General features: G+C 39.8%; 2 protein-coding genes across 2 annotated transcripts in view; one reads left to right on the top strand and one right to left on the bottom strand.

Moving 5' to 3' along the window:
• LOC140501651 (uncharacterized) overlaps positions 1-6400 on the bottom strand; it is an 80371-nt gene extending 73971 nt beyond the window's left edge. The window contains exon 1 of the mRNA XM_072605469.1: positions 4469-6400. Coding sequence (XP_072461570.1) covers positions 4473-5654 — 1182 coding nt within the window. The 5' untranslated portion in view covers positions 5655-6400 and the 3' untranslated portion in view covers positions 4469-4472. The remainder of the gene's footprint in view (positions 1-4468) is intronic.
• The window catches only part of CDH12 (cadherin 12), a 686747-nt gene that overhangs the window by 163466 nt on the left and 510918 nt on the right, over positions 1-12363 (top strand). The gene's annotated exons all lie outside the window — the stretch shown is intronic.

The following is a 12363-nucleotide window of genomic DNA, read 5'->3' as shown; positions in this document are numbered from 1 at the left end:
CATTGGATTTTTTTTTTTTTTTCAGAAGTTCTTGTGTTATTACAAAAATCTAAGTGTACCAGAAAAAACTCTCACACACTGTGGTTGTTGCTGTGCATAAAGTTCTCCTGGTTCTGCTCCTTTCACTCAGCATCAGGTCATATAAGTCCTTCCAGGCCTCTCTGAAGTCTTCTTGTTCATCATTTCTTATGGCACAATAGTACTCCATTACATTCATATACCATAATTTATTCAGCCATTCCCCAATTGATGGACATCCCCTTGACTTCCAGTTTTTGGCAACTACATAGAGTGCTGCTATAAATATTTTTGTACATGTGGGACCCTTTCCCATTTTTATGATCTCTTGGGGATATAGTCCTAGTAGCGATATTGCTGGGTCAAAGGGTATGCACATTTTTGTAGCCCTTTGGGCATAGTTCCAAATTGCTCTCCAGAATGGTTGGATGCGCTCACAGCTCCACCAACAATGAATTAGTGTTCCAACTCTCCCACATCCTCTCCAGCATTTATCATTTTCTTGTTCTGTCATGTTTGCCAATCTTATAGGTGTGATGTGGTACCTCAGAGTTGTTTTGATTTGCATCTCTCTAACCAATAGTGATTTAGAGCATTTTTTCATATGATTATAGATAGCTTTAATTTCTTCCTCTGAAAATTGCCTGTTCATATCCTTTGACCATTTATCAATTGGGGAATGACTTGTATGATTATACATTTGGGTCAGTTCTCTATATATTCTAGAAATGAGGCCTTTATCCCCGAGCTTAGCTGTAAAAATTTTTTCCCAATTTACTACATCCCTCCGGATTTTGGTTGCATTGGGTTTGGTTGTGCAAAAACTTCTCAGTTTAATGTACTCAAAGTTATCCATTTTGCATTTCATAATGCATTCTATCTCTTCTTTAGTAAAGAATTCTTCCCTTCTCCATAGATCTGATAAATACACTATTCCTTGCTTCTCCAGTTTATTCATGGTATCAGTCTTTATACCTAAATCATGTACCCATTTGGACTTTATTCTTGTGTACGGTGTCAGGTATGGGTCTATGCCTAATTTCCGCCACACTGTTATCCAGTTTTCCCAGCAATTTTTGTCAAACAATGAGTTCTTATCCCAGAAGCTGGGGTCCTTGGGTTTATCAAACAGAAGGTTGCTATATTCCTTGCCTACTGCATCTTGAGTGCCAAGTCTATTCCACTTGTCTACCTCTCTGTTTCTTAACCAATACCAAGTGGTTTTGATAATTGCTGCTTTATAGTACAGTTTAAGGTCTGGTAGCGCTAGGCCACCTTCCCAAGCATTTCTTTTCATTAGTCCCTTTGATATTCTGGATCTTTTGTTTTTCCAAATGAATTTTGATATTATTTTATCCAGCTCTAGAAAGTAATTGTCTGATAGTTTAATTGGTATGGCACTAAATAAGTATATTAATTTGGGTAGAATTGTCATTTTTATTATATTAGCACGGCCTACCCATGAGCAACTAATGTTTTTCCACTTACTTATATCTGACTTTATTTGTGCAAAAAGTGTCTTGTAATTGTGTTCATATAGTCCCTGGGTTTGTTTTGGCAGGTAGACTCCTAAGTATTTTATACTGTCTACCCTAACTTTAAATGGGATTTCTCTTTCTATCTCTTGCTGTTGAACTTTGTTGCTAATATATAGGAATGCAGAGGATTTGTGTGGGTTTATTTTGTACCCTGCAACTTTGCCAAAGTTGTTTATTAATTCAAGTAATTTTTTACTTGAATCTCTGGGATTCTCTAGGTAAATCATCATATCATCTGCAAAGAGTGATAACTTAGTTTCTTCTTTGGCTATTCTAATTCCTTGAATATCTTTATCTTGTCTAATTGCTACAGCTAACATTTCTAGTACCATATTGAATAATAGTGGTGATAATGGACAACCTTGTTTCACCCCTGATCTTACTGGGAATGCATCTAGCTTATCCCCATTGCATATAATGCTTGCTGAAGGTTTTAGATAGATACTGCTTATTATTTTATGGAAAGTTCCCTTTATTCCTACGTTCTCCAATGTTTTTAGTAGGAATGGATGTTGTATTTTGTCAAAAGCTTTTTCTGCATCTATTGAGATAATCATGTGGTTTTTGTTAGCTTTGTTGTTGATGTGGTCGATAATGCTAATAGTTTTCCTAATGTTGAACCAGCCCTGTAGTCCTGGTATGACTCCTACCTGATCATAATGTATTAATCTCGTGATAAGATGCTGTATTCGTTTTGCTAAAATCTTATTTAAAATTTTTGCATCTATATTCATTAGGGAAATTGGTCTATAATTTTCTTTCTCTGTTTTGTCTCTTCCTGGTTTGGGTATCAAAACCATATTTGTATCATAGAAAGAATTTGGAAGGACTCCTTCTTCCCCAATTTTCAAGAATAGTGTATGTAGTATTGGAATTAACTGTTCTTTAAATGTTTGATAGAATTCATTTGTGAATCCATCTGGTCCTGGAGATTTTTTCCTAGGGAGTTCATTGATGGCTTGTTCAATTTCTTTTTCTGAGATGGGGTTGTTTAAGTATTCAACTTCCTCTTCTGTTAATCTGGGCAATTTGTATTTTTTAAAATATTCATCCATCTCGTTTAGATTATCGAATTTGTGGGCATAAAGTTGGGCAAAGTAGTTTCTAATTATTGTTTTAATTTCCTCCTCATTGGAGGTGAGTTCACCCCTTTCATTTTTAATGTTAGTAATTTGGTTTTCTTCTTTCTTTTTTTTGATCAGATTAACCAAAGGTTTATCAATTTTATTAGTTTTTTCATAAAACCAACTATTGGTTTTATTTATTAATTCAATAGTTTTCTTTATTTCAATTTTATTAATCTCTCCTTTGGTTTTCAGTATTTCTAATTTGGTATTTACTTGGGGATTTTCAATTTGTTCTTTTTGTAGCTTTTTCAACTGCAAGCCTAAGTCATTGATCTCCTCTTTCTCTATTTTATTTATGTAAGCATTCAGAGATATAAAACTTCCCCTAATAACTGCTTTTGCAGTGTCCCATAAGTTTTGGTACGTTGTCTCACTATTGTCATTCTCTTGAATGAAGTTGTTGATTGTTTCTATGATTTCTTCTTTAACCCAATCCTTCTTTAGAATTAGATTATTTAGTTTCCAATTGATTTTTGGTTTCTCTTTCCATGGCCTTTTATTACATGTAATTTTTAATGCATTATGATCTGAAAAGGATGCATTGATTATCTCTACCTTTCTGCACTGGATTGTGAGATTTTTATGTCCTAGTACATGGTCAATTTTTGTAAATGTTCCATGTACCGCTGAGAAAAAGGTATATTCCTTTCTATTCCCATTTAATTTTCTCCAAAGATCTATCATATCTACCTTATCCAGAGTTTTATTTACCTCCTTAACCTCTTTCTTGTTTATTTTAAGGTTGGATTTATCTAGTTCAGAGAGGGGGAGGTTGAGGTCCCCCACTAGTATAGTTTTGCTATCAATTTCTTCCTTCAACTCCCCCAACCTCTCCTCTAAGAATCTGGATGCTATACCACTTGGAGCATACATGTTTAGTAATGATATTGCTTCATTGTCTATGGTGCCTTTTAGTAGGATATAGTTTCCATCCTTATCCCTTTTGATTAGATCTATTTCTGCTTTTGCTTTGTCTGAGATTAGGATTGCTACTCCTGCCTTTCTTACATGAGCTGAAGCACAATATATTCTGCTCCATCCTTTGACCTTTATCCTATGTGTATCCCCCCGTTTCAAATGTGTTTCTTGTAAGCAGCATATTGTTGGATTATGGCTTTTAATCCATTCTGCTATCCGTCTCCATTTTATGGGAGAGTTCATCCCATTCACATTCACAGTTATGATTACAATCTGTGTATTTCCCTCCACCCTCTTTCCCACCATTTGTGCTTTTAACTCTCCCGTCTCCCTTCCCCTCCTCAATAGTATTCACTTTTCTCCCCCTCCTCCTGCAGCCTTCCCCTCCTTCTTTTAGCCCCCCTCCCTTTTACTCCCCTTTACTCTTATTGCTTCTTTCCTCCCTTTTAGCCACCCTCCCCTTTCTTCCCCCTTCCCCTCCTACTACCTATAGAGCTAGTTAGGATTATCTGCTTAAGGTTATTGTTCCCTCCTTTGAACAAATCAGATGAGAGTACCTCTCAAACAATGCTCATCTCCCTCCCCTCCTTCCCTCTACTATGGTTTTGTACTTCTTCCTGTGATATAATTTGCCATTTTCTGCTTCCCCCTTTCCACACCTCCTATTACATTCCCTTCTCATACTTAAATCATATTTTTGCCATGACATCATTTACTTTATGCCCGTTCCCTCTACATATATCCCTTTTATCATAATAGCTGCACAGTTCTCAAGATTAACAGGTAGCATCTTCCCTTACAGGGAGGTAAACAGATTGCCCTAATTGAGTTGCAAGTTTTTGTTTTTGTTTTTTCCCCTCTGTTTACCTTTTTATGATTCTCTGGAGACCTGCATTTGAAGATCAAATTGTCTATTGAGTTCTGGTGTTTTGGTCAGGAAGCTCTGGAAATCCCTTATTTCGTTGAATGACTTTCTCCTTGCCTGAAATGTTATGCTGAACTTTGCTGGGTAGTTGATCCTCGGTTGGAGTCCCAACTCCTTTGCCTTACAGAATATTGGGTTCCAATTCTTTCGATCTTTTAATGTAGAAGCTGCAAGGTCCTGTGTGATCCTGACTGTGTGACCTTGATATTTAAATTGTTTCTTTCTGGCTGCTTGTAGTATTTTCTCCTTCACTTGATAGCTCTGGAACTTGGCAACTATATTTCTTGGGGTTTTGAGTTTGGGATCCCTTTCCGGTGGGGAACGGTGGATTCTTTCGATGACTATTTTGCCCTCTGAGTCTAGTACTTCTGGGCAGTTTTCCTTGATGATTTCCTGGAAGATATTGTCCAGACTCTTTTCTTCATCATGGGTTTCTGGCAGGCCAATAATTCTTAGATTTTCTCTCCTGGATCTATTTTCCAGGTCAGTTGTTTTTCCAATTAAATATTTTAGATTTTCTTCCATCTTTTCATTCTTTAGATTTTGTTTGACTGACTCTTGTTGCCTCATTGAGTCATTAGTTTCTACTTGCCCAATTCTAATCTTGATCGTATTGTTTTCTTCAGTTAGCTTTCGCATCTCCTTTTCCATCTGGCCAATTTTTCCCTTTAAGGAGCTATTTTCTCCATTTAATTTTTGTACTTCTTTTTCCATTCGACCAATTTTCCCAGTTAGGTTTTGGGTTTCCTTTTCCATCTGATCAATTTTCCCTATTAGGTTTTGAGTTTCCTTTTCCGTTTGATTAACTCTTCCTTTTAGGGAATTATTCTCTCCAGTTAATTTTTGAACTTCCTTTTCCATTTCTTCAATTTTCTTTTTCAGATTGATGTTCTCATCAGTGAATTCTTTTTTTATGGTTTTAAAATCATTGGCCAGTTTTTCTTTTATATCCTTCTTCAGACGTTCCAGGTAATCTAGTTGTGCTTGCGAGAAATTCATATTCCCATCTGAGGTTTCAGATGGAAGTACAGTCTCAGCTCTGACCTCTTTGGTGTTTGTGTTTTGGTCCTTATCCCCATAGAAAGATTCTATGGTTTTTTCACTTTTCGTCTGCTTTTTCCGATTCATGATGTTGGCTGAGTGTTGTAGCTTTTGGTTCTTTCAGTCAGAAGATACAGATCTTTTAAGTTGAGTTGATGTTTGTCTAGGCTAAAAGCAGGCTTTTTTTTTTGTTGTTGTTGTTGTTTCCCAGATCAACCCTGGGTTTAGCTTGATAGGTGTGTGGGAGGTGTGGTCTGTTCTCAGGATATCTCCTCAGCTGGCCTGAGGCAAAGGCAAGGTCCAGGGGGATGGTGATCCCAGCTTCCCTATTGTCTTCCCTTTTCCCCTGGAGGGCTGGGGCACGCCTAGAGGCTAATGCGTGTTCCCGCCCCTCCTGGGGCTCGTCTCCCGGGCTGAGGCTTGCTTGGGTCTCAGTGCGAATTTTTCTCTGCCCTGGGTCGTCTGTCCCTCCAGATAGCCTCCACCACGGTAGGAAGAATCCCCCTTTGCCACCTCTCCAGCCTCTGGTGTTATGAGACCACCCGCCCCCTTCTGCTGCTCCCACTGATCCAGGATCAATCTGGGGAAGAATTTTATGGTTCCCTCACGGTCATCGGGGGGGAGGGGAGAGCACTTACTGATCACTCTGGCATCCCAGCTTCTGGATGTTCAAGTAGTGAGCCACTGAAGTCCCGTCTTTAGGCTGAAGATTTCAAAGGCTGTTGCGCTGATATCGTTGGCTCGGCCTGGCTTATCTCCTGCTCCGCTGGTCTCGCCCGCCACTCTCGGGCCCCTCGGGTCGCCTCCGCCCTGCCGCGCCGACCGCGCTGCGCTGTGAGCCGGGCTCTTACCCCCGCGGAACAGATCCCTCCCGTGGACCTTCCAGTCCAGCCTGGGCTCCGAATCTGTCAAAGTCCGTCTCCCACTGGATTCTACACCTCCAAAGTCTGGTTGCTCTATGCTTTTTACTTTGTTGTTTTTTCCCTCTTCCTTTCCCCCAAGGTTACAATTAGGTTTGGATATATTTATATATAGTTATTGATATATACATACACATATACATACATACATACATACACAAACATATACTTTCCCTAAGAGATTCTAATCCTAATCTTTGTTTTTATGTTTTTGCATATGTATTTCCTTTTCCTCCCTCTCAAAACCATTCCCAATGTAATAGGTTGCCACAACTACCAGCCTAATGCCTCTGTATTGGTTCTTCCTCTCCCACCTCATTTGGATAAAATAATTACTCTTTTAAGCTGTTTCTGAACAGTTTTACTTCTTGAAGTCAAATCATTCTCAGGTCTACCCCAATCTTTTTTATGATCTACCTAATTACCAATAACAATCTTAGACATTTATTTTACATGTGACAAATAGAAAAAGTAGATGATCTGTCCTTACTGAATACCTTGTACGTACCTTGTATTTATTTGGGCTCTTGTATGTCAAATCATCTATTAAGTAAGGGTTGCGTTTTTTTTTAAACAACATCCTGACAGTCTGATAATTTGTTAAATGTCCATTTCTTTTTCATTCAGAATTTTGCTTAACTTTTCTGCACATGAGATTTTCTGCCAGAAAACCCAGTTCTTTTGCTCTTTGATATATAGTGTTCCAAGATGTGTGGTCTTTTAATGCTGCCTCTGCTAACTCGTCTGTGATATTGTGGTACTTCCATATATAAATTGTTTTTTTTTCTGGTTGCTAGTAATATTTTGTCCTTGAGCTGGGAGTTTTTTAATTTGACTATAGTATTCCTGTTGGTTTTCTTTGTAGGATCTCTTTCAGGTGGTGATCAGTGGATTTTTTTTTTTTTCTATTTCTAGTTTTGTCTTTTGTTGTACTGCTTCAGGACAATTTTCTTTAATTATGTGTTATGTTATTGTATCCAAATTCTTTTTTTGACCATGACTTTCAGGTAGTACAATTCTTCATATGTTTTTTCTTCTTGATCTATTCTCCATATCAGTTGTTTTCCTCATGAGATGTTTCATTTCTATTATTTCATTCTTTATATTATATTATTTCTTATTCTTATATGACCTCACTGGCTTCTCCTTGCCCAGTTCTGATTATCAAAGAATAATGTTTTTCCTTAAGATTCTGGATCTCCTTTTCTAATTCATTGACTTTCTTTTGATAATCTTCTTGTTTTTCTTGGATTGTTCTTTTTTTTAATTTTTTTCCTCAATTTCTCTCATTTTTTTATTTTTTTTATTTAACTTTTAACATTTATTTTCACAACATTTTGGGTTACAAATTTTCTCCCCTTTTATCCCCTCCCCCCCCCAAACCCAAGCATTCTAAGTGCCCCTGTGACCAATCTGCTCTCTCTTCTATCCTCCCTCTCTGCCCTTGTCTCCGTCTTCTCTTTTGTCCTGTAGGGCCAGATAGCTTTCTTGACCCCTTAACCTGTATTTCTTATTTCCCAGTGGTAAAAACATTACATTTGATCCTAACACTTTGAGTTCCAACTTCTTTAGCTCCCTCCCTCCCCACCCCTTCCCTTTGGAAGGCAAGCAATTCAATATAGGCCAAATCTGTGTAGTTATGCAAAAGATTTCCATACTAGTTGTGTTGTATAGGACTAATTATATTTCCCTCCATCCTATCCTGACCCCCATTACTTCTATTCTCTTATGATCCTTTCCCTCCCCATGAGTGTCGACCTCAGATTGCATTCTCCTCCCCATGCCCTCCCCTCCATCCTCCCCCCCACCCTGCTTGTGCCCCTGTCCCCCACTCTCCTGTATTATGAGATAGGTTTTCCTATCCAAATGAGTGTGCATTATATTCTTTCCTTTAGTGGAATGTGATGAGAGTAGACCTCATGTTTTTCTCTTGCCTCCCCTCTTTATCCCTCCACTAATAAGTCTTTTCCTTGCCTCTTTTATGAGAGATAATTTGCCCCATTCAACTTCTCCCTTTCTCCTCCCAATATTTCTCTCACTGCTTGATTTCATTTTTTTTAAAGATATGATCCCATCCTCTTCAATTCACTCTGTGCACTCTGTCTCTATGCATGTGTACGTGTGTGCATGTGTGTGTGTGTGTACTCCCACCCAGTACCCAGATACTGAAAAGTTTCAAGAGTTACAAATATTGTCTTTCCATGTAGGAATGTAAACAGTTCAACTTTAGTAAGTTCCTTATGACTTCTCTTTGCTATTCACCTTTTCATGGTTCTCTTCATTCTTGTGTTAGAAAGTCAAATTTTCTTTTCAGCTCTGGTCTTTTCATCAAGAAAATTTGAAAATCTTATATTTCATTGAAAGACCATTTTTTCTCCTGAAGTATTATACTCAGTTTTGCTGGGTAGGTGATTCTTGGTTTTAGTCCTAGTTCCTTTGACTTCTGGAATATCCTATTCCATTCCCTTTGATCCCTTAATGTAGAGGGTGCTAGATCTTGTGTTATCCTGATTGTATTTCCACAATACTTGAATTGTTTCTTTCTAGCTGCTTGCAATATTTTCTCTTTCACCTGGGAGTTCTGGAATTTGGCCACAATGTTCCTAGGAGTTTCTCTTTTTGGATCTCTTTCATGCGGTGTTCTACGGATTCCTTGAATATTTATTTTGCCCTCTGGTTCTAGAATCTCAGGGCAGTTTTCCTTGATAATTTCATGGAAGATGATGTCTAGGTTCTTCTCTTGATCATGGTTTTCAGGTAGTCCCAGAATTTTTACATTGTCTCTCCTGATTCTATTTTCCAGGTCAGTTGCTTTTCCAATAAGATATTTCACATTATCTTCCATTTTTCGAATCTTCACGCTATGTTCTGTGATATCTGTCTTTCTCATAAAGTCCTTAGCGTCCATCTGTACCATTCCAGTTTTGAAAGATCTATTTTCTTCAGTGAGATTTTGAATTTCCTTTTCCATTTGGCTAATTCTGCTTTTGAAAGCATTCTTTTCCTCATTGGCCTTTTGAACCTCTTTTGCCAATTGAGTTAGGCTAATTTTCAAGGTGTTAATTTCTTCAACATTTTTTTGGTTCTCCTTTAGCAGGGAGCTGATCTGCCTTTCATGCTTCTCTTTCATCCCTCTCATTTCTCTTCCTAGTTTTTCCTCCACCTCTCCAACTTGACTTTCAAAATTCTTTTTGAGTTCTTCAGTGGCCTGAGCCCATTGGGTGGGCTGGGACACAGAATCCTTGATTTCTGTGTCTTTGCCTGATGGTAAGCATTGTTCTTCCTCACCAGAAAGGAAGAGAGGAGGTGTATTTTCTCCAAGAAAGTACCCTTCAATAGTTTTATTTCTTTTCCCTTTTCTGGGCATCCTCCCCAGCCAGTGGCTTGACCTCTGAATATTCTCCTAACACCCACCTCACCTCCTGGTCCTCCCAGCCAGCGTTTGGGGACTGAGATTCAAATGCTGCTTCCTGCCTTAGGGCTTTTGGCGGGGGCAGGGCTGCTATTCAGTGTGAGAATTAAGTTCAGATGGTCAGGTCGGGGCAGGGCCGCCTCTCAGGCCCAGTTCCCTCAGGGGGTTTATGCACAGACCTTCCACAATGGATCCAGGCTCCCGCCCGCTTGGGGAGCCCCTGTCTGCAGCCGCCTCTCAGCTTCTATCTCCCGGGGGGGCCCGAGCCATGGGGGCACCCCACTCCCCTCTCGACCCGCCAAAGAGACTCTCTCACCAACCCTAGTCACCTGTGGGTGGGGGGACTTGTGCGGCTGCTGGAGATCCCGTCCCTAAAGCCTGCTCGGATCTGTACCTCTCGGAGCCGCGGCCGCCGCAGGTCCGGTCTGGGCTCCGCGTCTGCAGCGCGACGGACCCCCTGTGAGAGGTTTGCAGGTCCCTCCGTGGGTGGAGGGACCCTTGTGGCCGCAGGATATCTCATCCCCGTAGCCCGTTCAGATCTTTTCCTCACGTTGTCGCGGCCGCTGCAGGGCTGCACCCAGCTCCCAGTCCCGGCGCCCAGTCCACAGCGCGAAGGACCCCCCGCAAGAGGTTTGCAGGTCTCTCTGGAACAGAAGTCTCCCTCGCTCCAACATTCCATGGCGTCTGGGTGCAGAATTCACCGTGGGTTGGTCCCCTCTAGCCGTTCTGTGGGTTGTGGGTTTGGAGCTATGTGTATGTGCTCTTTCTACTCCGCCATCTTGCAATTTCTCTCATTTGATTTTTTAAAGTCTTTTTTTAAAGTTCCTCTGTGAATTCTTTTTGGGCAGGTGACCTTTTGACAGTATTCTTTGTGGTAGAATAGGATTTCTTTGCTTCATTATCCTCCTCTGCAGACAAACCCCAGTCTTCTGTATTCCCCTAGTAATACTCTATGGTTGGATTCTTTCTCCTTTGCCTGTGCATTTTTTTGTCAGAACTTAATTTTTGTAATAACCTCTGACCATGGGGCATGGATGGTGGTGCCTCTGCTCTCAGATTCTGGTTGTCCTCTCTGACCTTGAACCCAAACCAAGACCTCCAGTCTCCTGTAAGTGCCCACAGCCAGTGCCATCCCTGCCTCACTGCTTCTGCGTTCCTTGGGCTTGTGCTGGTTACTACATATCCCCACAGCACAGCTGGGTCTGACATTCTTTGTCAGCAAATGTTCCCTCAATCTTCCCTGGCTTAGACGCCCAATTTCCCTCACTTTTCCTGGGGCTGGGGCCAAGGTAACTTCCCAGCATTGCTAACCCAAGGGCTTGCCACTTGATGTTTAAGTGGTCCCTAGCATGGAGGTGTTTACTCTTCACAGGGACCAAACCTGGTCCTAGGCTTCTTCTTTAGATCTTCTCAGATTATCCCAGGAGGACTCCTTTTCTCCCTTCTCTTATTTATTTTTACCACTTTATGTTTGTCCTGATGTATTGTTTTGTCTCTTTTGTGGAGGAAACTCTTGAGATCTTGGAATTTTCTGACCTACTCTACTATCTTCCCAGAATCCTCTCCAAAGTCATTTTTTTAAAGGGAGTTAATAGAGTATACAATTATAGACTAGTGACCTTGAATTTGATTCTTAGAAGAAATAAGGATTATTTTATTTTAAAAGGCATAATTATTAAATATTTAGTAAACAAAGTGGTGATCACAAAGAGCTAAGATGGCTGGAACAAAAATAGACAGGTCATTGTACCTTTTTTCCTCTCCTCCTCTCTCTTTACCTTCCTATTAAACTTTTTGAACAGGAAAATGCCAACTTTTTGTAGAGTTTATCAAAGCTTTTGACATAGTTTCTCATGCTGTTCTTGTAGATAAGATGAAGCAATATGTGTTAAGCTGTGCCCTCACTGCTGCTAGGCAATCCTACTGCACCTCTCTTATTAACTCATTGTCACACTTTCCATATCAGCTCTTCTAATTCTTTTCTTTCCTTCTCAAATTTTCCATGGCTTCCCTCACCCCTAATTCTCTCTCTCTCTCTCTCTTTCTCTGTCTCTGTCTCTCTGTCTCTATCTCTCTGTCTGTCTCTGTCTCTGTCTTTTTCTGCCTCTCTCATATTTATTTAGTATTTAATTTTCCCCAGTTACACGTAAAAACAGTTTTTAACAACTGTTTTTAAGACTATCTTTCCAAAGTTCCAAATTCTTTCCCTCCCTCATTCCTCTTCAACCATTGCTGAGAAGGCAAACAATTCTATATAGGTGACATATGTGTAGTCATGCAAATATATCCACAATAGTCATGTTGTAAAAGAAAACAGACAAAAAAATCTCAAGAAAAATAAAGTACAATAAAGTATGCTTAAATATGTATTCAGGCACCATCAGTTCTTTCTCTGGGAATGAATAGTATTTTTTGTCCTAAGTCCTTCAGAGTTGTCATGGATTATTGCATTGCTGAGAATAGC

Source organism: Notamacropus eugenii, chromosome 4 (assembly GCF_028372415.1).
Source record: "Notamacropus eugenii isolate mMacEug1 chromosome 4, mMacEug1.pri_v2, whole genome shotgun sequence".
Classification (NCBI taxonomy): Eukaryota; Metazoa; Chordata; class Mammalia; order Diprotodontia; family Macropodidae; genus Notamacropus; species Notamacropus eugenii.
The sequence above is the reverse complement of the archived record's forward strand: the minus strand, read 5'-3'. Positions and strand labels throughout refer to the sequence as shown.